This window comes from Hyaena hyaena, unplaced genomic scaffold, assembly GCF_003009895.1.
Source record: "Hyaena hyaena isolate Hyena2069 unplaced genomic scaffold, ASM300989v1 scaffold_36, whole genome shotgun sequence".
Classification (NCBI taxonomy): domain Eukaryota; kingdom Metazoa; phylum Chordata; class Mammalia; order Carnivora; family Hyaenidae; genus Hyaena; species Hyaena hyaena.
The window spans coordinates 2,811,890-2,837,304 of NW_024080668.1; the positions used below are offsets into that span (position 1 = coordinate 2,811,890).

The 25,415-nt window shown below is 49.0% G+C and overlaps 1 protein-coding gene across 1 annotated transcript; it reads right to left on the reverse strand.

The window, feature by feature from the left end:
• Nucleotides 1-2,425: 2,425 nt before the first annotated feature.
• Nucleotides 2,426-24,987, reverse strand: POU2AF1 (POU class 2 homeobox associating factor 1). The gene is made up of 5 exons (XM_039229232.1): nt 24,791-24,987; nt 6,168-6,298; nt 5,638-5,680; nt 5,290-5,555; nt 2,426-2,924 (listed from the first exon to the last, which is right to left on the reverse strand). The coding sequence occupies exons 1-5, from the start codon at nt 24,804-24,806 to the stop codon at nt 2,610-2,612; spliced, it is 771 nt and encodes a 256-aa protein (XP_039085163.1). The 5' UTR covers nt 24,807-24,987; the 3' UTR covers nt 2,426-2,609.
• Nucleotides 24,988-25,415: the final 428 nt, after the last annotated feature.

The window sequence follows — 25,415 nt, forward strand, 5'->3', positions numbered from 1 at the left end:
GTCTTTATTCTGAATTACGATCTACACAGAGAATAGGAAAAAAAGACAACAGTGGTGAGCATGGAAAGCAAATGAAATAGCTGGAGATACTTTTGTCCCCACAAAATCTGGGCATAAGACATATGGCAAAACAAAGTAGACTATTAAAAATTTTTTTTAAATAATAATAAACCAGTTACCCCAGAGATTAACAGTGAAAGCAGTGAACTCAGAAGTCCTTAGAACTCAGCAAATCACCAGGGAAAGGAGACCTTCCAAACCGTTACTCACTCCAAGGACTGGTGTTCCAGAGGACTTCCTGAATGTCCCGCTCCTGCGATGTCTGGCCACGAAAGCCGGTCTCCTGCGGGCACAGCCCTCTCGCATCACCTGCCCCCAGGTTCTGACACGTGGAAATACCAGTGGTTGAACTTCCCTCTGCACACGCAGCACCACGAGAATTCACTCATGTAACATGAATAACAACCAGGAAGGGCAATAGAGTTAAACACGTTCCTTCATCATCTCAGATGCCCACTCTCCTGGAGACCAAGCCTACCCGCCTCGCGTAGGGGGAGCTGGACAGGGGGCAGGCAGGCCGGTGCCATCTTCCCTGCTATAAACGAATTGCAACGTCAACACGACTCGTGTAAGCTCCTGCCCACCCTCACACTGCCTGATGCGGAACTGCAAGCGAAGGGGGATTAATCTGATAAGAAATAAAACACATCGGCACAGAAGTCTGAGCAAATCTTTATTAAAATGTTTCCATTTTAGTGGGGAACCCCAGGAAGAAACCGAGAGAGACTATCACAGCCAAGACCTTTTCACCTCAAGATAAGGAGGGAAAAAAGACACTGTTTAAATCTTAGCAGGTACTTAATGTATTTTTTTCCTTCGTGGTTTTCGCCAACCTAACTCCCTTATAGAGATTGCTTCTACATCCTCTCAAGCCCTTAAATAATCTGAAAAATCCTGCATAGTGTTTTCTTGTAGGAAACCAGGGTGTTTGATCTGACAGGACTGAGACCCCCCCTCCTTTGCCTACTTACTACCAACAAAGATGTAAATTCAGTATCTAAAATTTGATGCTTTTAAATCTAAATATTAAGTCTGAATAAAAATAATTCAGGACATTCATATTGGGATTTTAGGCAGATGCTGAGAAATTTGGGTTAAAATAAACCCAAAGCAGAAAATATCCAATAAAAGGCAACTTTCTAGAGTTTTTATTTAAAAGGGGAAAGAAAATGTGTCCAAGAAGCTATCGTTTCCGAGAGAAGTTTATTACTTCTTCATGGATTCCCCCAGCTAACGTGTCCGCCTAATGCTGACCAGGGTTAGCCGGTAGATGTGCCCGTCCTGACCGCCCGTCATGAGCTGAACACCTCCAGCTGGAGCTGTGCTCCAGCCTCCGCCAGTTTGGAGGCCCCCCAGCTGGAAAATAAACATTGAAGTAAAACCTAGTAGTATTTCTGGCTGATTCTAGAAGCCCCCAGGCTGATGCTTGGGAAGGAGGCTGTGGCCCCACCTAATGGTGGCTCATACAGGTTTGTAAGACACAGAAGAACCACGTGTGGCACTTAGTGAGGACCCAGCCACCAGTGGGCTTCAGTGGGTCTTGGTTCCCACACAGCAAACACCATGGAGGGTCCGCACTGGGAAGAAGCAGCCAGAAGTATTAATCCTCCAGATGAGAAGAGCTCAGCTTTCCTTGCAAGTATCCTTTGCCAGCAGCAAAACCACCAATCAAAGCAATTATTTCTCCTAAGTTTATTCTCCTTCTTAATAACCCAGTAATCTGAAGCTCGGTGGTTCCTTAGACCTCCTTATCCCAACCCAACCTTCTCCTCCCCTGCCCCCCCCAAACACACAAACACACACGCACACACACAAACACACAACACCACACATACACATGCACACAAACACGCACACACCACACAGACACACACGCACGCGTGCACGCACACACACACTACGCTCCCCTCCCTCCTCTGTCCCTCAACCCACCCACTCTGCTGTTCTTTTCTCTCCCCCGGACCTCCCCACCCCCACCCCCCCACCTCACTGAGCCCCAGGCCTTGGGACCCTGCTGCCTAGACTGTAAATCTGGCAGCACGGAGCACAGCAAACAAAGGAGCAACTGTGTGAACTGACAGCTCAAGGACTTGGGCAGTGGGACTGCAAGGCCCCCCATACACCTCAAAATGACAGAGGGCAGGGCGGCCCTGGCCCCAAGACAGCTCAGCCAGGCCGCTGCTCCAATGAATGAAATGAGGCAGAAATAAAAGCACCTGGGACATAGGTTTGCAACACTGGCATCAATATTATCACAAAAATCTCTGTAATTCCTTCTCAAATAGGAACAGAAATGGAAAAAGAAATAGGGGAGGAGGGAGGGAGGCAGGAAGGAAAAGAGGAAGGAAGGGAGGAGGGGGGAGGGAGGGAGGCAGGAAGGGAAGGAGGAAGGAAGGGGGGAGGGGGGAAGGGAAGCCAACAATTCTGGTTTAGGGTGGAAAGTGTAGTTGTGAAATAACTACTCCAAACAGGTGTGACTCTGAGGCTCAATCCCAGGCTCAATTTGAAATCCCCGGCCCAGGGACAGGATTCCCAGGTGGGCGCACGCCCTAAAAGCCTTCCACGGAGAGCGTGTGGTTGAGTGCGTAGGCATCGCCCTCCTCTTCCTCCAAAAGCAGCTTGTCGATGGTCAGGGAGTTGATGGCTCTCCTGGGGTCTTCCATGTCCTGAAGCACCGGCTCGGGGATAGAGATGGGAAGCTGGACGAACTGGGGCCCGGGCAGGGCTGGGGCCGGGGGCTGGTACTGCAGGGTGGAGGTGGGCAGTGTGGACAGGGGCTGCGGCCATGGGAAATAGGTGAGGGGCGCCTGGTGCTCCGGGCCCTCCAGCTGGGGCCCCACGGTGGGTGCAGCCGCGCCTCTCGTCTGTGATGGGGAAGACACAGGACCAAGGGTTAGCAGCCCTGGGGGTGCGGGGCCCAGCCCTGGGGGTGGGGGGGCCCTCCCTTCCTCACTCTCCCTTCCTCACTCTCCCTTCCTCGCTCACCCTCCTCCTGGTGGGGATCTGTGTCCCCCTCACCTGGGCCCTTGCCTGCTGTCTGGGCCCGGGGGCTCCAACTGCCCCCGCTCGGCATCTCTCCCCAAGGAGAAGCCACACAAAATCCAGCCGCATCCGTGACGCTGTCCCCTACCCCCCCCTGCCCCCCCAGTGGCTACAAGTCCTGGCTCAGCCACCTCTCTAAAGCCTCCATTTTTGCTTCTGTAGAGTCCGTTACAAACAGGACTGACCTCCCAGGGCTGAGCCAATTAGAGATGCTCCTCCAGATTTTACTATGAATTCCATCCTAATTTCAGAGAAATTGTGGAGGGGGAATGTATATCTTAGAAACCGGTGAGAGCACAGCACGTTACACCAGGCTGGCCCCCCGCTAGCAGCTGTTTGATGAGGTGACCCACGCCAAGGCCGTCCTGGCTGCACGTAGCAGCTTTCGCATCCTGAGGTCGGTCCCCGTGGAGCCACTCATCTCCCACCTGCTGCAGACCACACCCGGACGCTGGGGAAGCCGGTTCTCGCACGCGCCGTACCAACCATGCCCCTCACCTGTGCACCAGCCACACTGCAAACCTGAGGTCAAGGCCGCCAGAGAGGCAGGGCCTACATTCCTACTATCTTCCACAACTGAGGAAGCAGGGGTGGGGGGTGGAGGGTCTCTGCATGAAACGACGGGAGAGAGGCCGAAGTCTCCCCCTACCGTCCCTAGTTCTGCCGTCCTATTTTCGATCGCTGCTGCGTTTTAAGAGTAACTCATTAGAGTCCTTAAGGGAAGAGGTTATCTCAGGCTCCCGGAACCTCGCTACCAAGCCCCTTTTGGGACAGGAGGTGGGGGGGGGGGGGTCTGGGATCCTGCACATCCCATCAGATCCTCGGTGATGCCAGTGCATCTGGCCCAGGGACCGTAGCTTGAGCAGCAAGGCTTGAGGGTGTTTTTCTACAGAATGACAGAGCTGGCGAGGGTCTCAGAGGCCTTCCAGCCTCCCCGCAAAGCCTGACTGTTTCCGGCATTTCAAAATCCCAAATGGAAACCCTCCTCTGTGGAGTCATAAGCCTGTGTAGGTCACCGGCAACCACAGGTTTCTTTGCTCAGGGATAGAATTCTATCAACCCCGGGGCTTGAACAGATCTTATCTCCTGCTAATCAGGGGCGCTGACTGCTAGCTCTAACCAGCTTTGATGCGTTCATTTACAAAGCGGCAAAACAAACAAATTATTCCTTAATAAATATGGTTTGTTTGATACACAGAACCTTTCAAGGTAGGAGGTGGAGATAATGAAAGAGAGCCTTGGGATTGGAATGACTGGGAACCATTAGGTCCACTGCTTCCCGCCCCCACCTAAGGCCCCCAATATGGAAATTAGTTACTTGGGAAAGATATTGAATTCACTCCTTCTCTAGCCACCATCAACCATGCCCCATAACCTTAGCCAGGCGGGGTTGGGGGAGGAGGGCTTCTGTGAGCCCTTGCCTGGATGGTGATGAGAGGGCAGGTGCAACAGCTTGACGCTGAACCCTTGAGGGAAACGGTGGGGAGGTGGGGGAAAGAAAGCAAGCTCCACCATCAACGTGGGCTGCACAGCTACTCCTGAGGCCCCAGCTCCGCACCCCCAGAGCGTTCCCTGAGCCGAGGCTGGATACAGCTACACCCATAGACCTTTTCTCCTCTGAACACTTAGGGGATTCCCAGTCCTTTGCTCAAACAGATACCGTTCACGTAAAACCACTTCTCTTCCTTTCTTCATGCCTGGGGGAACAGGCCCTTCCATTCCCATCGGGCACTTGAAGGCAGCACTTGGTTAATGCTGCTGGCCGGCTTTGAGACCATCATAATAGCGTAACATTCGTTGAGTGTTTTCTGTATGCCAGGAACTATGCTAAGTCCTCACTGGGCATTGGCCCAATTGAGCCTGACATCAGCCTTCTTGTTAATATACCTACCCATTTCACAGGTGAGGACACTGGGGCTCAGAGAAATTAAGTCACGCAGTCCAAGGTCACCCAGCTAGTAAGTGAAGGGACAAGGATTCGAACCCAAGCAATCTGATGCTAGAGGCAGGACTCAACAAATTACCCTGCAGGCCGGCCTGACTTCATCAAGAGTTTTCCGAAAAGCTGTGTCACCTGTTGCAGATCCCACTGTTACGTGACCAAGCAGCCTCTAAGCTAGCTGAATAGAAAGCACTGGGCTTTCTCAACAGGTGCCCTGGGTGCAACAGAGCTTTTGTGTGACATACCGTGACGTTAGTGATGAGTGGCTGGGAGGCGTAGGTCAGCACGGAGGAAGGCCCCACGACCGTGTAGCTCGGGCACATGGGCTGCACGTACATGTCAGCCGAGTAGGGGCAGCTGACAGCTTCGTGGGGCACGTACTCCGTGTAGGGCGTCCACGGGGCCAGGGGTTGGAGGGTGGCCGGGGCCGGCTGGGAGAGCCAGCCGGCACACAGGGCGCCCTCCTCTGTCACTGTGGAGGCGGAGACCTCCATGTCCAGGCAGGAAGGACCTGTGGGAAGAACGAAGTTACAGAGCTGCAGGTGTGGCCCCGATGGGGGCCGGGAGGGGCCGGGGCTGTGGGGAGCGCTTACCCACTGTGGTGTAGGTAGCCAGCGGCTGATGGGGCAGCACCACCTAGAAGGAGGAGAGACCAGGGTCAGTGTTCGGCTCTCCAGAGGGCCCCAGGGCAGGAAGTGTGCAGGGGAGCCTTCCTTCTTGGAGCAAAACTTCCACGCCAGGTCCCTGCCATCACCTCCTATACTTTTGGGGGATTCGTGTTTCCACTTAGCAAGAAGCCTGTGCACTTAGGGGCCTGGCATCGTCGTCTTCCCAAAGGGAGCGCCCGGCTCACGCCAGGACGTGTGAGTCATCTGCTCCCTCGGGCCCTGGCACCGGCTTTGTTCAATGGGCCAAGCCAGCCCGCCCGGAGCCCCCACCCGACTCGGTCTACGCAGGGACCACTGACCTGTTCGCCCCTCGGCCATTCTTCAGCAGCCATACATGGCAGCGTGTCGCCTTTGTGACCTCGGTGAGCCTCCCATAGAGCCAGGGCCCCTGTGGACACCCCACCACACGCGCACACACATGCACACACACACACAGGCCACAGCGGCCCCCTCACCGCCGTTGGTGTGACAGCCGCCCCGCTGCTGGCATGGCCACGTTTCCTCCGGAGCAGTTCCTTCACTGGCTCCTTCACACGGACGCCCTGGTACGGCCGGGGTGGGGCCGGGGCTTGTTCTGGCGCCGAGGCTGCGAAAAGCAAGGTCACTGGTGCTCATCAGCCTCTCAGACGAGCCCCCACCCCCGTGTGTCTGCTCCTCTCCTCGAGGGTCTGCGGCTGTCTCACCTCAGCTGTGCCTGAACAAGGAGGACCCACCAGACTTCCTAGACAGTTTCCCCCAAGCCTTCTTCATAGCTCCCTTCTGCCTCACCAATTAAGCCCTGTAAACTTAAGGTACAATTGAAAGTCCTGGGCTGCATCAGCTCAACCCATTTTCCAACCACTTTGCACACCAAGGACTTCATCAACCCTGACTCTGGCCAGAAGGCCTACTCAGACTTCTCTTCGTCTCCTCATCTCTGAGATTTCCCATGGTCAGGATTCACGCTCACACTTTCCAGCCTCCTGATTCATCCTGGCTCACGCCTAGTGCAATGCTCTGGCGGCCCGCGGCTGCCCACGGAAGTGGTTTCATCCTCCGGCCTCTTAGACAGACCTGGTTAGTGCTCATCACAGCGGGCAGTGGAGGACAGCATAAGAGCAGAGACTCTGAGTCGGATAGTAAAGGCCTTGAAATCTGACCCTGGCACATTCTAGCTATGTGATCCTGGGCAGGTTACTAAACCTCTCTGTGCAATTTCTTATCAAAAAAATGTCATAAGGAGTCGCTGACTTAGGGGAACCTCAGGACCTAGTAAATGAGAAGCACAGTGTATGCTTAGTAAAAAATCAGGTACAGAGCGAGCATTTAATAAATGTGCAATCTGCTGTATGATAATTACTAATCCTTTGGTGTAAATGTCTTATGCCCCTACCTAGATGATAAACTTCTCAAGATGAAATACTATACCTTATTTCTCTATATCTTCCCAAGGAGCTTGTCTGCAGCAAGCTCAGTAAGGGCTTTGTTGCTTAACCAGTTGGATGATTATTTGGAATGTGCTGCCATTCACCTTCCCTTTACCCAGGCCACCTTTAGAATGGGCCACAGTGAATGGTTGCTGGGTTCTCCGGGGCCCCCAGGACAGAGGACCAATGCCCAGTGGTCATCCACATACTTGGAGCCAGACAGTGTCCAGACTTGCCATAGAGAGCAGGCTCCCTGTGCCCTTTGTCACCAAAGCTGGGAAACCCAAGCGCTGAGCTAGAGCTGGGCACTTCCTGGCCAGGGAGAGCAGGCCAGAGGCAGTCATGGCTGGGCACTGACCTCTGCCCTACCACACAGCCCACAGCCTGGGGCCCTGGATGGCAGGCCTGGCTCAGCCAAGAATAGTGAGTAGCCCTGGCCCTGGGGACTCACACACGGAGCTCATTATCATCCCTGATAAAGGCCCCAGGGACCTGGGCTCTGAATCAAAAGCCTGGAAACCTAGGTATCTATTAAACCCGGAACCACAGTGCTACCTGGCTGAACTTTGCTCAGTAAACACCCAGCTGATAAGAACCCATGCCTGACCCAGCACCAGGCCTCCATCATGCTCCAGGCACACACACAGTTGGCCTTCAAGCCAAGCAGGCAGAGAGAGGCAGCAGGGGGAGGGAAAGGGGTGTTCAAGAGCCCCAGGGACACGATGCAGAGAACCCCAGACTCAGACGCATCCACAGGGGCTTCCTAGCCTGGCCAGGTAGCAGGATTGACCAGAGAGTGGTGCACAGAGCAGATACCCAGGTAGTTCTGATCCTGGGGGGGGGAGGGTTTATGTGGGCCTGGGAATCTATATTTTAAATGTCTTTCGGGTGACTCTGAAGCTCTGCTGGGGTCAGCATCACTGATAACCCACCCCTGATGGAATGCAAGAGTCTCCCCCTAAAATCCTGATAGGAGATAATTATCCTCTTTTTAATTCCAACCCCCCACCCCGCCATCACCCCCATCATAACGAGGAGTCTCAACTGATATTCATTCGTTCTTTCAACTATTCCTGGGCACTAGGAATATAGCACCCAGCAAGATAGTTGTGGCCCCTGCCCACATGCAGCTTGCATCTGGTGGGATGCAATGAAATAGTTACAACTGACATAAAATCAGGCTGAAACTGGAGTGTGGAGCAGAGAGATCCGGCCTCGTACCAATGCCCTGGGCCTATCTGGGCAACATATCCTGCGCAAAAGCAACAGTAACAATGGACCTGAGAGCCAAAACTAACTGCATTCAATTCTGGGATGTTGCCGGTTGGTGGAAAGGTCTCAGATGATTTACTTAACACCCTGGGCCTCAATAATCCATGTCTAACACAGTGGTTGTGAGGATTCCCTGCAATAATACACAGGAGTTTCGCAAAGCCATGGCGGGCGATGGTAGATATCCCTTTCCTTCCCCTGCCTCCACCCACTTCCACCTTCCTCTGGGAAGGAGCTTCAGGGCCAGGAAGCTCTTCTGCTTGCTTGACAGGCCACGTGGTAACAGGCACCATTTTTCTTGGCTTTGCCTTCTAGTGACCTGCCATTCATAATCCATCGACAGCCTTCTCACCTCTACAGTGAGGATCATAACGGCATACACCTGCTAGGGTTGAGAATTCCATGTAAGTGCTTGACACAGAGCTTGTGCTGAGCAAGCACTAAGTAAATGTGAGCTAACATTATCTTTAGTAGTAGTAGTGGTATCCCTTTCTGGCATCTGAAGGCAGATACCAGGTCCCCTGTAGAGTCTGAATGAGCATCCCATTCTTCCAGCTGTTTCTTCATGACACGTTCCAGATCCTTCTAACCCTCCTTCTGGGTGCCTCCCCCCTCCACTTCCCCCGTGATCACTGATGCCCGGCATTGGCCACAGACCCCATGTGGGGCCCAATGCGGCAGCGAGCAGGGGCACCTGCCCTCCCACACTCTGCTCGCTCATTCTCAGTCACCCACAGTGCCTTCATTCACACCCGTGTCAGGCTACACTTGTCTGCAGCTGGGTTTCTGGCTATTCTAGGAACAGGCTACAGCCTAAGGCGTTATGCACTTGGAAGAAACTCAGGGGACAGGGTTATTTGGGGAGTCTAAGCACCGTGGTCACACTCTTAATTCAGCTGAGGGACGAGAAAGACTCAATCCCACATGCACACATCTCCGTCCAGACCAAAGACATAACCCCCTATGATTTGCATGCACACTTGTGAGGAAGGGTCCAGAGGACTCCCCACCCACTCCCTCCCAGGAAGTGGACACGCCGAACACTTGGCTGCAAAGGGGCCAGCTGGGGATTTCCAGGATCTTGCCTAGGGACGGCTTCCTGCCTCCTGTTGGTTTTGAATCAATGAACAAAGAGGGCTTGGGGGAGGTGCTGTGAGTGGAGGGTATCACCCTCTGATGTCAGGACTTCCTTAGAAGCCACAGTGTCAACAGGTGTGCCCTGGCACAACCACCATATGGAGGGCAGTTTCTAAGTCCCACCTCTTCCTAGTGCAAAACTCCCAGAGCTCTCAAGGGCCTCCCGCCTCCCCATCTACAGGCCCACAACCAGCTGCCAAGGAATCCCGGAACTGACTGCAAACGCGCATGCGCGAGGGTGCTTCCACTGGTGTCTTTGTAAAGTGACCGTGAAATACCAGAATCAGAAGCCTCGGGACAATTCCCAAAGGATCCCGGTGGCCAAGCGAATTTGCAAAGCCAAAACTTGCAGCTAGTGCTTCTCACACCAACTTTTGTAAAGCAACAATAAACGTTTCTAATTCTATGGTAAGTGCTGTACCCCCTCCGCCACCAGCCTGAGAAACCAGCGGACAGATACAAACTTGGGAAAAGAAGTTTGCCTGAAATCATGATTGCTTTGCCTCGGGGGCGTCTGGATCCCTGAACCGAGCTACTTTAAAACTAGAATCCTGAAAAGAACATTTTTAAGGTTCTTAAAATAATTTCTTAATAATAAGTAAGAGCAAAACAAAGCAGGAGATGAAGATGATGCTACCCAATCCAGTTTCCAAGAGTAGAGTTGACCAGAAATTTTAGTAGCCCCCTGACCAAATTGCAGCTTCAGGTAGCATGTCCTGAAAGCCTGAAGCCTCCTCACCATTTATCCTGCGGTTTGAAGTCCCCTTAAGTCTCCTGGGAGCTTCCAAGTGTCCGCCGCTGAGAAAAATCTTTCCACCTAAACATGAGCCTCTTGGGCTTTGCTAGGAATCTGCTTTCTTAGCGTGAGACATTCAGCCGTTTTACCTTCCCACCACCAGAAGTCAGTCACCGATGGAGTTCGGGGGGAGTGGGGGGGAGAAAGAGGAAAAAAAGCCAACAAAACTCATTTACAGAAAAACCTATAACTTTGGCCCCAGTGAGGGCTTCCCTTTTCCAAAATGAGCGACGAAAAAAATCTGAAGGTATAAAAAGTCAGCAGAAGACATTTCAGTTCCCCCTGCCACACACCCGGACACGCTCCACATCACAAAAATAAGAGTCCTGCAGCTGTCGTTCCACTGGAGGGCACAGACCATGACAGATCGGGCCAACTGGTCACTTCAGGCAGTGGGCTGGCTGCATGCGGCATTGTGCATGTTCGCACCGAGCTTAGGAAGCGTGTGGAAGCCACTCATTTAAATAAACACGGCCCTCTAGTTCCCTGAAGAAGGGACGATAAATATCACTGAGGACATATGCAAAATTGTCAGCACTTGTTTATTTAATCACCCCGTGTAAAGCGCATTCACCCCACAGTGAGGAAGCTAAGGAGACACATCCCTCCTAGTGGCTCCTAATGGAGCGAACACCCACGTATGTGTCACTAACTTCTCCAGTCAGCTTTCAGAGAGCCTTCTTCAGACAGGTGCTACCTAGAACAATGTCCAGGATCCTCTTGAAAGAAGACTCTTCTGGTCACTGTCCTGTTACAGATTTCCTATGAGACGCCAGGGCCATGCAGTAAGTTGAACACCAGATAAGACTGCGACTCTAAGGGCTAGTTGGGATCCAGGGTAAGCGTACATTTCTACCATCACAGAATCAGGAAGAGGAACCCATCTCACTCATGTCAACCACCCAGCTCACTGAACGTGCTGTCCATTTACAGCTGACTGCTTGAATCTCAAACCTGCAGCCACACTAGACCATTTTGAAAGACAAAACCTTCCCAGCCCAGAAGGACACATGACACACTCTTGATCACTCCAAGTAACCTCAGCAAATATTATTCTCTTTTGCTGTTGAACCTTCAGTATTATTTTTTTTTTAAATCCACTAAGGAGAAATACAAATAATTTTCTCTTTACTTGTAGCAAAACCAAAACCAAATAAGTGAACAATAGGAATTCAAGCCTAGGGCTAACAAACTTGTCCTAGCTTCTAACTGAAAACAAAGTCATAAAAGTTGCTGACACTTTTCACCTTAATGTAAAGAAGTTTGTTTGTGTTCTCAGCCGAAGGTAGTTGAGGGTGCCTGGGAAAGCTTAGCTCATGTCGGCGAAAGGATTATCCACATCCTTAATTGAAACACTAATGCGAATGTTCCTCTTCTGGTGAAGATCTGAGTCAAAGTTTTCAAATTTGTTCTTTCCATTCATGGACAATGGCTGATTTTTTTCCAAACAGGAAGAAATAACTTGGGCTTTGGCCAAAGATTGGACTTGACACGCTACAGAAAATCTTTCCTGCCCAATTTACACTAGATTGCTGTTTACTTTTTTTTTTTTTAATGGATGCCAACAAAGAGATTTCATATGCATGTAAATGTGGGCTTTCCACTCACTGATGTTTGAACTGAAAGGGCTCTGCAGCTAGGAGGTATCACCCTGTCACTCATACATTCTAGCAATCTGGATAACACACAGGGAGAGGCGGAAAAAGATAGATGAACAAAAAAAAAAATGCCTTTAAAGGGGTTTAGAAGATATGAGAAAGTAGAACCTCAACCAAATTACAATCTGATGTTGCTTGTAAGGCTGCTGAGGCAGCCAAAAATGAGTAAGTCATGGCATCTTGATGTGTAGACTGGGATGTCTACATCAGAGAGCTCCAAGATGGCGGCTGATCTCGGGCTCTCTGGTCTGATCAGAGAAGGGAAGGGAAAAGTAGTGACATTTCCTCTCTCTCTTTGTCCCCATTCTAAGAGGCATGTTCTCATCAGCAGGTCACTGGAAAAGGATGAAAGAGAGCCATAGACCTGGGCAGGCCAAAAGGACCTAGAGCTAACAAGCTGAGAAAGAGCCAAGGGAGGCTCCCAAAGTACACCTGGGGTGACCACAGAGGCTTATTCAGTCTTAGAAACCACAGAGCCCCTGACCAAGGAGGTCTAGGAGCTGAGTGATCCCTGTTGAAGGGAAGCCCCAGCCAGCCTGGAATGAATACCCAGGGTGACCACATTCCTCTCAGGTTGTGTTAGGCTTGAGCAGAGAGCCAGTTTTCCTGCAGTCTACTTCAGTCCACTCTCATCCACCAAGTTCCTGCATGAGGTATTCCCATTCCACAGCCTCAGGATTACCTGGATTGTCCCAGAGTTCTGGATGTCCCACTCCATGACTTTGGGTGAGGTCAGCCAAAGGGCTGCTAGTGCCAGAGCCTTCAGACTCTCTTCATGGGCACGTCCTTCCCCCGGGGACTCTCGGTGCCTTCCATCCCATGCATCCATCCTCCCTCCAAACTCCAGCAGAACAAGCAGAGCACACAAGGCTCTTGGATTTCTCTCTACTTCCGGAGATAGTGTCCATGTTCTGCTGCTTCTTTGTGGAGACTCAGGCATGTTGAATGCATGCATGCCAAAGGTACCTGTATTTCCTGGTCATGAACTTAGCCCCCAGGAACTCAGAAATCACCATGCTCACCTTTGCACACAACGTTCTGTGGCTCACACAGCCTTGACACAAATGATTTCATGTGTGGCCTCACCACAACTTCTGAAATAGGCAGGGAAGGTCTCCCCCTCACCCCCCTTTCCAATGATGAGGAACACAGTGCCCAGAGATGTTCAGTGGCTTGCCCAAGTCCACACTTGTAAATAGCTGTGTCATCATCTAAACCCAGGACCTCTGATTCCAAGCACAGTCCATTTCTGCCTCACCCTGCCTGTCCTCTGCCTGGGCAAGTCCATTTCTTTTTCTGGGTGACCCTGGAGGTCAGTCACCAAATGTCCCCTGCCAAGTTCTGACCCTCATTCCTCTCGGTGGAGTCTGGGATTGGACCACCCTGATCCAGTCTCCTTTGACTGCCAATTTCCCCAAGAAATAGTGTTTCCCATCTGAGTGAGGAAAAATAAGTCCATGAGAAGGTTACCAGCAGTGTGCTCACATGAGTGACGAGAACTGAGAGGCCCAAACAATTCCCCGCAAAGTTTTATTTTTGGTATTTTCGACTGAAATGACAGTGGATAGGTCCACCTGAGAAACCAGCTGCATCTGCCCGTCTCTTACAGAAACTGGGGTCACCAGAGCAGAAAGTGCTCCATCTGAGATACACTGGGTCCCAGAGCAGAAGACAAGGCTAGGAGAGCTCTGGTAGAGCAGGCCCTGAACAAATGCTCACTAAGCAGAGTAAACCAGGTCCCAACCATCATGGAGCTCACTGTCTAGTGGGGTATAGACATTCATTAAATAAATGCATAAGCTAGAATTACGAGCTGTGACAGAGCTGCAAGTGCCCCACAGTCGAAGTTTTCTGGCTTGTTTGGCTGGTTTCCACCTCCACTTGATTCTTTCTTGGTCTTACTTGAGCAGTGAATGGGGGCCCCAGTCTGTAGGGGCTATATAAAGGGGACAGTGCAAGAGGCATGATTTTTCTGTCTCCGAGGCAGAGAGACTGCTCTGGGATCAGGCTCAGCCCACACCATGAATGTAAGTCTGACCCAAGACACGCAAAGTAGTTGCAAATGTTCAGGGTTCGCCACCAGCCCTGGGGGCCCTAGATGACCTCCAAAGATGTTACACCAGCTGCTCCTGTCCTATCTTGGCTGATTAGCCCACTAGAGGAAGACCAGTCCCAGGAACTCAGATTCTGAGATAGAAATCGGCCTGCTCCAGAGGCTCTGTATCTCAAATCTAACTTCCTGAGATTCATATTTGCAGGAGCTTTTGAGTCAGTCACAACTGCTCCCCATGAAGTAAGAATCCGCTTCCATCTACGGGTGGACTTATTTCAACGGGGAGAGGACGAAGCACCTAATGGAACCCTAAAATCCTTGGCCTTGAAAAATGACATGATGCTGTTTGGGACTCAAGTGGACCTAGTTTGGAAAGCCTACGACACAGCTTGTCACTGGGTGATCTTTAGCAAATCACTTAACATGTATGTGCTTCAGATTCCCTATTCACTAAATGAGAGTCATGATATCCATCTCATGGGATTATCATGAGGACTGTATGAAATTAACACAGTTAAGCACCCAGTACATAATAGTTGTTCAACAAATGGCTGTTTCTCCTATGACCTCAGCCCATCACTCATCAGAGAAGCAGCTAGCCCTTGTGCCGTGATTCTAACTTGCCCTTGTCTTACTATTACTGAATATCTCCATCCTCAACACACCCAGAGCTTCGGTTGCCAGGAAGGCCTGTCTCAACCTGCCTTCACCGTACTCCTGGAAGTCATCCCTCGGGTGTCTGGGCCTGGTGTCTCCAAGCAGCAGGAGAGCTATGTTTAGGAGACAGAGGGCCAATGATGCTGCAGAGAGACTCGGCAAAGACCACAACTGCAAACAGAAACAAGCCTGGACAGGAAACACCAAAATCCTAGCATTGGTCTCTTTTTAAAGGTACCATGAGCTGACCAGAAGGATGTCTTTATGTCTTTCTTCAGAAGCCAGCAGAGGAGTAGGTTTGTGGCAAATTTAAATTTTTAAAGAATAGCACCAGGAAGGAGCACCTGGGCGATTTTCGAGAGGCAGACAGAGTAAGATGGCATGCCCTTGTCCTGACCTCAGATACAGCCACTCAAGGAATTTCTGTGTATCTCCCAGTGGACAGAGACAGAGCCATGACTGAGACCATGGTCATGGTACTTCTCCAAAGGGCCAGAACATATCCCATATGGGTTGGAAACATGGCAGTGTGTGCGGGAAGGCTCTTTGGTGGTCAGGGAGGGAAGTTTTATCACCTATTAGAGCAAGGCAGGCTTCTGGTTGACATACTGGGGGCATTGCCTTAGCTTTACCAAGAGAAGCAAGAATCAGAATGGGGAAAGAGAGGGTCTATGCTGAGAGCACAAGACCATAACAGGGGATGAGCCAACCCAAGGTGTCTACTCAAATTTTATAGCAAGGTAGCACCAAAAAGAGGAGATTGAGCAGAGGAGACAGATACAGTTTTCCTTACTAAATTAAGAGCTGGAGGCTGAACCTAGAATTGAGAGTCTGATCCAGAACAGGAAATACCTATGGTCAGGCAGCTGGAGGACAAGAAACTCAATTGTTTATTCCCTGGTTTAAATAATACCTAGTTTGAGATTTTCCAGACCAAAGAGATTCTTGTTAAAGAAATCAAATTTTCCCAAGACCGCTTTCCTGGAGGAAGGACTCTTTGGACCCAACACCAGCTGTACATTTGGGTCAAGTCCAGGTGCTCCAGTCCCAAGGCTTGTGGTGGCCTGGGACACAGCCCGTGTGAGTGAAATTATACCTTATAGTTGATTCATGATGTGAGGTGTAACTGCCAGTCATGATGAGCTTTTTTGTCAAGTCTCTGCTTTACTAACCAGTGGCCTCATGGCATGGGTGCGTGAAGTTACTAGAATAACAAGGCTGAGAGAGGAGTCACCAGGTCAATCTTTGAGGAACATATGCCCTTCTTTGTTCAGAAGATATCCACATAGACTGAAAAGAAGGCTTTCACAGCTTCAAAGCTTAACGGAGACCAATACAACATGCTTCACAGTGACTCACTTTGCTTTAGGAGTGTAGTGTTTGCCCTGGAAGCATTCAACCCAGTGGCTTATGACCAGCTATTAGGAATCTTGCAGAATGAGTAGAAAATTGGTCCAGGTCATGATTGCCAAGCTATGATCTAAAGAACCTTAGGATACAATGAAGTCACCTGGAGTTGCCAGCCAAGGGAAGGAAGCAGGAGGGTCAGGGGTTGAATAAGCAATCAGAGCTTCACTATCCCCCAAATGGCTCCATTTTTATTTTTGTATTGGAGGTCTGCAGTAGGTGTGGTTTGGATAAGGAAGTTTTGTGCCCCCCCACAAAAAATGTTGTAAACACCAGCCTACACATCCTTGGATTTTCTCCCTAATGTTCATCCATCATGTCCTAATATGCTACTTCATCTCCCAAGAGCTAAACAAGAAGTCTGACTATCATTTATTCTTGAGGATCTATATCCAATGCCACATGATTCCATCTTCCTCTCCCCACTGCCAAAGATAATTTATTTCATCGCTTGATCTCCCTACTAGGAATAATTCCATTATTGGGTGGCTGTCTGCATGCAAAGGATGACAGATGGGTGATTGATTTTCCTTCCATGCCTTTCATTCCTGAATTGGTGTTGCTTTCACCCAGCACTCAAACTCGCTCCAACTTTCACCTCTCTTGTCTCTTTTTTTCTTTCTTTTCTGTCTCCCCAGCATTTATCAGTCCTGGAAATTTATAACAATCTTTGTACACTTCCTATCTTTCCATTAAATGTATGAGTCTTTCTAGAGGATTAAAAAGCAATGCAGCTTTTCTCACATGTGGTCAGATCCTTTTTGGCCCCAACACCTGGTCTGAGAATATCTCTGGTTTATAGCTCTTTGCCTGCCTATCTTCCCAGAAAGTGATACTGATGAAACCAGTACCAAGAAAGGCAGCACACTGGTGTTTCAGTTTTCAGTATCATTTGTGCTATTTCTTGCAAAATTCAAGGGTCATTCTCCTGACAGCTAGATTATCAGCACCTCAGTCCAATTTTGTGAATTAAAAAACAAGCAAACAAACAAACACAATTTATCAGTCAGTATAAGCCTGCTGCCTGATGAGGCATGATTGAAAATGGGGGCCCAGGTTCCAAGTTTGGTCACAGAGTAGCCAGCTTCACCATCAGCATGAGCCCTGATCACTAACCCCACCACACGTTATAAGACTGGAAACGTGTTTGCCCTGCTATTTCACAAGAAATGCAGAACTCGGAGGCCACACAAATTACGATCTATAATTAGCTGCATAAGCTTTATTCTCAGATGTAGAGAGAGAGATAGAGAGCGGGAAATTAAGAATAGTAACTAATATTTATTATTAAGCATTAACTTAATGCAAAGCACAGTAGTAAACACATACCACAGCCCTGTGAGGTAAGAACTGCCGTCCCATTATATACTTAAGGAAATGGCAACAAAGTGAGGCAGAGTTGCTTGTCAGGACCGTGCAGCCAGTGAGGCATAAATCTAGGACTCAAACTCAGATCTGCCTGCCCTAGAGGCTAAGCTTTAAACCACTAATGGCATAGAAAGAACAGAGACGTCACTCTCTAATTCCAAATAATCCCCTACTCTCCAGATGTTGCTTTCCACACCACACCACACACGTGCACACATATGTGAACAGACAGCCTGACTCTTCCAAAGTCTACATAGTTCAAAACGAAGGAAGTACCAAGGAGGCAGAAGCCTTGGGTCCCAGCTCAGGCTGCCACACAGCAGCCATTCTTAGTGTGGCCCAGAAAACAGATGGGCTGCATTTTGGCCAGAGTTGGAGATTCTAGGTCACTCTCTCCCCTTTGAGCCCTCCCATTGCAGCTGAACTGTCTGCAAAGAGCGCAGTGCAAGAGATAAAGAAGCAAAGACCTTATTTCTTTCAGTTAAGTTAGATGAAACATGTGCATCAGATTGAGCGTGTGAAGTATGACCATCAGTTTGCCAGCAGCTGCATGTCATTTTCGCCATTGCTTGTCCATTCCTTTATCTGATGTGGAAGGCCTGTGCCTTTACCAAGAGCACCCTCCCAAGCCCTGTGAGTGAGCCAAGCCCATGGCGGGGACACGGGACAGCTTTGTAAGACAATATTCAGCAGGAGTTACTGACCTAATCTTTAAGCTCAGAGTTTCTCATCTATGAAATGGAGCTTGAAACAGAACCTACCTCCTGGATTTTCTATGAGGATTAAATGAGATAATACATCCAAATTGTGGCAAAGACTGGCCGTTGCCACACCCAACATCAGGCCTCTCCTTTCTGACTAAACAACCCCTACATGACAGAGGGGGGAGGGGGGTGTCAATGTGCTTGACTAAACAATGACACTGTTCTCCTTTGCAGATGGGAGTGGCCGGTAGATGTCAGCAGTAGTTGTTGGGGGGGGAGGGGGACAATGATAGAGAGGCATGATCCTTTTGCGTCTCTTGTTTTTTCTTCTTCTTTATCCAAAACACAGAGGTGGTTTGGATAAACACCAAAACACTTTAGCTGGAGCTAAAGTGGCAACCACAAAGCAACTTTGAGGACAAAAGCCACATGCCAAGGACAGCAGACCAGAAAGACAGAAGTAGCCCGAGAAGGCATTGAGACTGCAGAGTCTGCATACAGCCCTGCACAGCCTGCTGTGGACTTCGTCAGTGGGAGAGAGCTTGTACCGCTGTCTTATTTAAATCCATGTTGTTTCAGGTCTCCTCACTAGCAAGCAAATGGAATCAATCTGATGCAACAGAACATGTGATGCAGTGCAAGGTGTCAAGTACTCCGTGCCCCATAGCTGGTTCGCACCTGTGCGGAAAGGACAGAACAGGTTCTGCCCACAGCACTATAATGTCTGAAGGAATATTAGAAGCCGTCCCCTGTGACCTCCAGGTCCGTAGTCCTCACCTTGACTGCACATGACAAAGGCTTGGGAAGGTTTGAAAATCTGATGCCCAGGGCAATTCAATGAGAATGCTTGGGCTGGGACCTGGGCATTAGGATGTCTTCAATCTCCCGGAGCATTCCAGTGCATAGGCACGGTTGAAAAGCACTGCTCTGTGTAGATGGGAGAATGCCTTCTACTAAATTAAAGACTTGTGTTTGAAAACATGTATTTATTTTGTAGAATCACTCATGAAAGCTCAGCAATTACAGCTAGAAAAAGAACTTGAAGTCAAATTCAGTCTTCCTGCTCTTAGCCAGGAAAAGGCAAGTCCTATTTTTATAGCTGGAACACTTGAGAAATAGGGTGCTTAGGTGGCTCACCTATAGCCCACAGCTAATTACCTGTAGATTGGAAAGTAAACTCCATGTCTCCTGTCTGCAAGAACAATGTTTTGTCCATAGGGCGCCTGGGGGTCTCAGTTGGTTAAGTGTCCAACTTCAGCTCAGGTCATGATCTCACAGCTTGTGAATTTGAGCCCCACATCGGGCTCTGTGCTGATGGCTCAGAGCCTGGAGCCTGCTTCAGATTCTGTCTCACTCTCTTTCTGCCCCTCCCCTGCTCTCTCTCTCTCTCTCTAACACACAAAAATAAATAAAAATGTTTTAAAAAAAAAAAAAAAAAGGATGAGCAAAGCATTGCTTTGTCCATACCATCACACCACCAGGACAAGAAGATTCCAGAGAAGGCCTCTCTACCCCAGGCAAACCCATTCTCCTCAAGCATTTGTTCTACAAAAATGTTTAAGCTAGGGGGTACCTGGGTGGCTCAGTCAGCTAAGCGTCCGACTTCGGCTCAGGTCATGATCTCACGGTTGTGGGTTCAAGCCCCGCATGAGGCACTGTGCTCAGTGCCTGGAGCCTGTTTCGGATTCTGTGTCTCCCTCTCTCTCTGACCCTCCCCTGTTCACACTGTCTCTATTTCTCTCTCAAAAAAAATAAAACATTTAAAAAAATGTTTAAGCTAGGATGTTGCCAAGGATTTCATAAACTTGAAACTTACGTTAATAACTTTGATCGATTAGCCAACTGTGGCTTGGCTGGCTCAAAGTTAGGAATTGGTAGACTTCTTCATTGATAGGAAAAATAAACTTCTTCAGAAAGAAGTCAGAGGGAGGAAAAACCTAATACCTTTATTTTGTAAAGGGAAGGTTTAAAAGCAAAAATTCACAGAACTTCTAAGCTGATTAAATGTCCAGTTAGTTAGCTAATAAGCTAGTCAGTCTTGGTTCTTTTTGTTCCTCACAACAGAACAGATTTGCAGACTTGAACTGGAAGAGAGATTTCCAAACCTCTGACTTGGCAACTTTCTGGGTATAGAGAAAAACAAAGTTGGCATTTTACTTTAGTAAATACAGGGAGAAGGAATGAAAGTGTCCACCCTGAAAATTATTGCTTTCTTACCAATTAACCTGTGTGCTTGGTAGATGTTTGTCACTTACTTTACTTCCGTCTGTGCATGTGACTTTGTGTCTGTCTTTTAGACTCTACTTTTCCTTATCAACAAGAACCACTGAATCAATAACAAAAACTTGGTAAGAAGTAAAGGTGCTTACTAAGTGGGCGAAGGTTGTAACACACAATAGAAATGTTAATGGTACTCCACAGCCCTAAATTACTTCTTGTTATAAGTTTGACTGAGTTCCTGCAAGAGAGAAGTTCCAATATTAGATGGTTACTATAGGTTTTCCTTGTTTTACTGAATTTTCACTTCCCTTTAAAAATTGGCTATTTAGGGGTACCTGAATGGCTCAGTCAGTTGAACGTCCAACTTTGGTTCAGGTCATGATCTCAGGGCTTATAAATCTGAGCCCTCTGTCAGGCTCTGTGCTGACAACTCAGAGCCTGGAGCCTACTTCGGATTCTCGGTCTCTGTCTCTGTCTCTGTCTCTCTCTCAAAAGTAAACATTTAAAAAAATTGGTTACAGGGGCACCTGGGTGGCTCCGTTGCTTAAGCATCTCACTTCAGCTCAGGTCATGATCTCATGGTTTGTGGGTTTGAGCCCCACATCGGGTCCTGTGCTGACAGCTCAGTGCCTGAAGCCTGCTTCGAATTCTGTATCTCCTTCTCTCTCTGCCCCAGCCCTGCTCACACTCGGTTTCTCTGTCTCTCAAAAATAAATAAATGTTAAAGAAATGTTTTAAATTGGCTATTTAGTGGAACTCTGGAATAAAATCCAGAGTTCTACGTTCGTGAGAATTTAGAGGTCCTAATGATCTATTTGTGAACCTCTGCTCTGTTGAAGTTGTTGGAAAGCAAAGGCACATTCATGCCATAATAACTTAATAATAACTATTTCCTGTTCGCAAGGTGCCTCCCTGGGCACCCCAGCAAAGAAACATCCAGAACAGCCAGGCCATGTCTATAGGGCATCAGGACAACTCGCCAGTTCAAAGAAAATTGGGCAGCCTGCCTTTCATTATCATGTAAATCTTCCCTTACGCAAAGAACAACAATAAAAAGCTGTTATGTGACTCATTCATTTTGTAACAAATGGTGTTGAGTTTATTATACATGGTTCCATAGCTTTTAAGGAAGAAATCAATCAAATCAAATTTCAACATTATGCAAATCATTTAATCAATTGACTGCCAATTTTATCTCCCACTGGTGCTGGCATTGTGTGACCCCAGGAGGCAGAGAAACCTAAGGAAATGGGTATCTAAAGTATGAACCAAATCATTTTAGTTCAGAGGTCGGCAAACTATTTTCTGTAAAGGACCAGATAGTACACATTTTAGGCTTTGTAGGTCCTATAGTGTCTCGGATACCTACTCAGCTCTTCCGTTGTAACAAAAGCAGCCCAACGATACATGGATAGATATGGCTATGTTCTGATACAATTTTATTTGCACAAACAGGTGGTGGGACCCATTTGGCACTCAGGCTATGGTTTGCAGACCCCTGGCCATGGGAAATTGTTTGAAAGATGCCATCACACAAGAATATTTTGATGATGTCTCTTTAACTATTCTAATCAAAGTGTGGAAAAGGAGAGACAGGAAGGAATTTAATGTAACCCTGATCCCTCCGGATGGACACACAGGAGATGCCAGAGGACAGCAAGTGCTCTCTCACCACTCTCAGAAGACGTGATAACACTACCTACATTCCCTACTTTAGCTCCGACAGAAGCCTTGTAAGGCAGACATCAAAATTCCCATTTTCCAGATTTGTAAGAATCTGAGAAGGCTGAATAATTAAGCTGCCGAGCCAACTTTCAAACCCAGACCTGCCTCACCTTCGCTTCTGCTGTTTCTACTGCACTGTGACCAGTCGGCCTTAACAAGGACCTCTCGCTGGAGTGGATGTGAATTCACATCCACTCGGGACCTGAAGGTTGAAGTGCAGAGCCCAGAAGGAGAAGCTGCACATGGCGTGACTTCTTTATCTAACTGGCAGGTCAAGCAAAGCTCAGATCCATGGATGGGGCTCGAAGATCTCCACTTCTGTGTGCCAACAGCTCTGAGCTGATCTGAACCAGAGTCTGTGTTCACAAACAGGGATCATGGGCCAGGTAGGGAGGAGACAACATTTACAGAGTGGATGTTTTCTTAACCCTTTCCAGAACCCCATAGCACAGTCATTTCAGATCATGGCCCGAGGGTGTTTTCTGAAAAAAGAAAGTGCCTTTTCAGCACTCTTGGTGCCTGATTTCAAACTCTGCCCTTCCATCAGGTGATTCGAAGTGGGCTGACAATGCTGCCCTGTTTTTACTGGTTTCCCCACAGAACCCAGTCACCTAGGTCCCCTCAGTTTCCTGGATAAGGGTGTTACTTGGATCCGGGGTAAGGGGTCCAGTGCCAAGGGCCTTTCTTAATTCCCTTTAAGGTGCCAAAGGACAATTAAAGAGAATTTGGATTGTATGCATCCGAACAGGTAGGACCATCACCCCAGTTATTCCGCTGACGAGTTTGTAGTACGGTCTCCCTAAGGATGCGGATTTGCTGGATCTGACTGACATCCAGGGTGTCAGCAAGAAACATGCCTCCAGTATCCCCTTAAGAAAAAAAAAAACACACACACACAGACAAAAACCAAAAACCAAAAAACGGCTGCTAATCTCTCAAGGGGAATTAAAGAAGGAAAAATGTAGTGCATAATCAAGAGAGGGGAATACGGCGGCTCGTGAATGCAGGAAAGCAACCTGTGTCTCAGACACTGAAGCAAAACCAGAGCAATCAACAATATGGTAGCATGTCAGCTTACCACGGTAAGGGTAGCTCTGAGGAATAGATAGTGTTTTTACCTCATTTTACATATGAGAAGCCTACAAATTAAAAAAAAAAAAAAGAAGGAAAATGACTTACTCTGAATAGGTAGGAACCAAGGCAGAAGTCCCCCCAAGGGCTCATATAAAGTTCACCAATTCAGCTCGAAGCGTGAGGGGCGTACAGACACTCAGCACTTCCAGTAAAGACAGTAATGCCTACCCTTGGCTGGATGTTCCTCCTGTGGGGCCAGCTGCTATTACCTCTGCAGGTCAGGGTCTTGCTTCATGTAACTGTGCACACCACCCATATTAGCATATCTCTAATTATCTTGGAAGGATTCCACAGCTCTCCAGCCCAAATTGAAGTTCATCTCTTTTTATTTAAAAAAAAAATTGCATCTTGCCAGCATCAAACAACAACGAGACCTCACAACCTGAGAAATTTTGAAATCTCTCCTCTGAATTATCCATTAACATGTTCAATTCCAGAGAATTTACACAAGTAGTAAAGGAAACAGCGAGTTGGCGATAGAGGACTATAAATTCCATTTTAATCGATGGTGGTATATTTTCAGAACTTTAAGACTTCCAAGAGAATATCTTTCTGTAAAATAAAGACTCCCCAATTTATCTTCTGTAAATCTAGATTCTCTTCTATGAGGTGTGCTTGAAGTAGGCTGTACATGAATTTGTTAAAAGACACTGTAAAGAACTGATCACCTTTGATAAGACAGAGTGATTTTTTTTTTTTTTTTTTTTTTTTGGTAATATTGGTCTCTTGAGGTAGCACAGAACTAAACCCCAGTAAGGTTCAAGTCTCATGAGGCTGTTGAGTTGACTTTGTTTTTTCAAGAAAGGAATGTCATAGATAATCTCTGTATGATTTCAATTATTAATAACAGGAGTCTCTGTTTGATCCCACAAATGGAAAGTAAAGTTCACAGTTGTTCCATCCCACCCCAGGGATAAACGTTAAGGTTTAAAGATACACCCGCTGCCCCCTTGCTCTGGGACACACGGCCTCACCACCGAGCACCGAGAAGAGTGACAATAGGCAGGACAGCGGAGCCAGGGAGGCAGACCGGACCCAAGCCAAGTTTCCACATTGTCCCAGCGCGCACGCAAACAAATGACGCCTCCGGCCCAAACCTAAGTCACTCAGCCAGCAACAGGCCCGAGACCTTGAACCCCGGGCCACAGAGCACCCGCAGATGAAAACTAAAGCCAGTCATGTGAAGGACCCCATGGCTTTCCCCTCTCGGCCCCAAACCAAGGTCACAGTTGGCTTTTCTGCTGTGTGAATCATGAACTGCCCTTTCCTCACCAGGGTGATTCATGCCTCGCAGTGGCGACGCGATGAGCTGTCCCACCTTGGAACACACTCGTTCGTTCCCCTCCAGCCTTGGAAAATCAGCATCACCTCTGACGGGCCGCTTTCTCCGCGGGGCTGCGTCGCCCACCTGGCCCCTGCGCTCCCCTGGCTGGGGACCCGGCTCCCCACATCCTCTCCCCCACCCCTGGTCCCCGGGTGGGCTCGCCGGTGAGCCCCCCGCCCCTGCCCACGGCTCTGACAGGCACGGTCAAACCACTTACGTTTCTGCCAGAGCATGGCCTGTGACAGGATGTTGCCTTTTCTCTTTGAAGCAGACAGTTTGGCTGCTTTACTGCGAGACCTGGGTGTGCTCTCCTCCAGTGTAGCCACCGCCTGCTCACAGGCTGTTTCCTCAGCTTTTTAAAGGCCCGAGTCCCCGCTGCGCGGGAGCACAGCGTCATCACATCCTCCCACCTCAGGTACCGGGCGCTTTTTCTGCAGCAGGGCTGCCTGTCACCCCACTGTGTGCTCCCCCGGAGGCCCACCGGCCACAGACTCGCAGAGCCAGCCAGCTGGATCCGAACAACAACACAGCGCAGAAGGCCGCAACCCGATGGCCGGAGTCATCAGAGTGTGGTGTGATGCCTGGCGAGTGTGGAAATGCCTGCGCGTGCGAACTGCGGGAGCAAGTGTGTCAATCCTGGACCTCTCCACGCCCACGAGGAGCCCCAAAGACCCCTGGAAAATTCTGAGTTTTCTATGGTACCCATCCAGGCTTCTACACCACAGGCGTGTTAGCAGGACTCGGTCCGCCATGGGCCCTGCTCAAGGGGAAATGCAATTCCCAGGGGCCACTGGTTCTCAACACAGGAGGAAACACCTGTAGTCTCTTCAAGCCTCACTAAA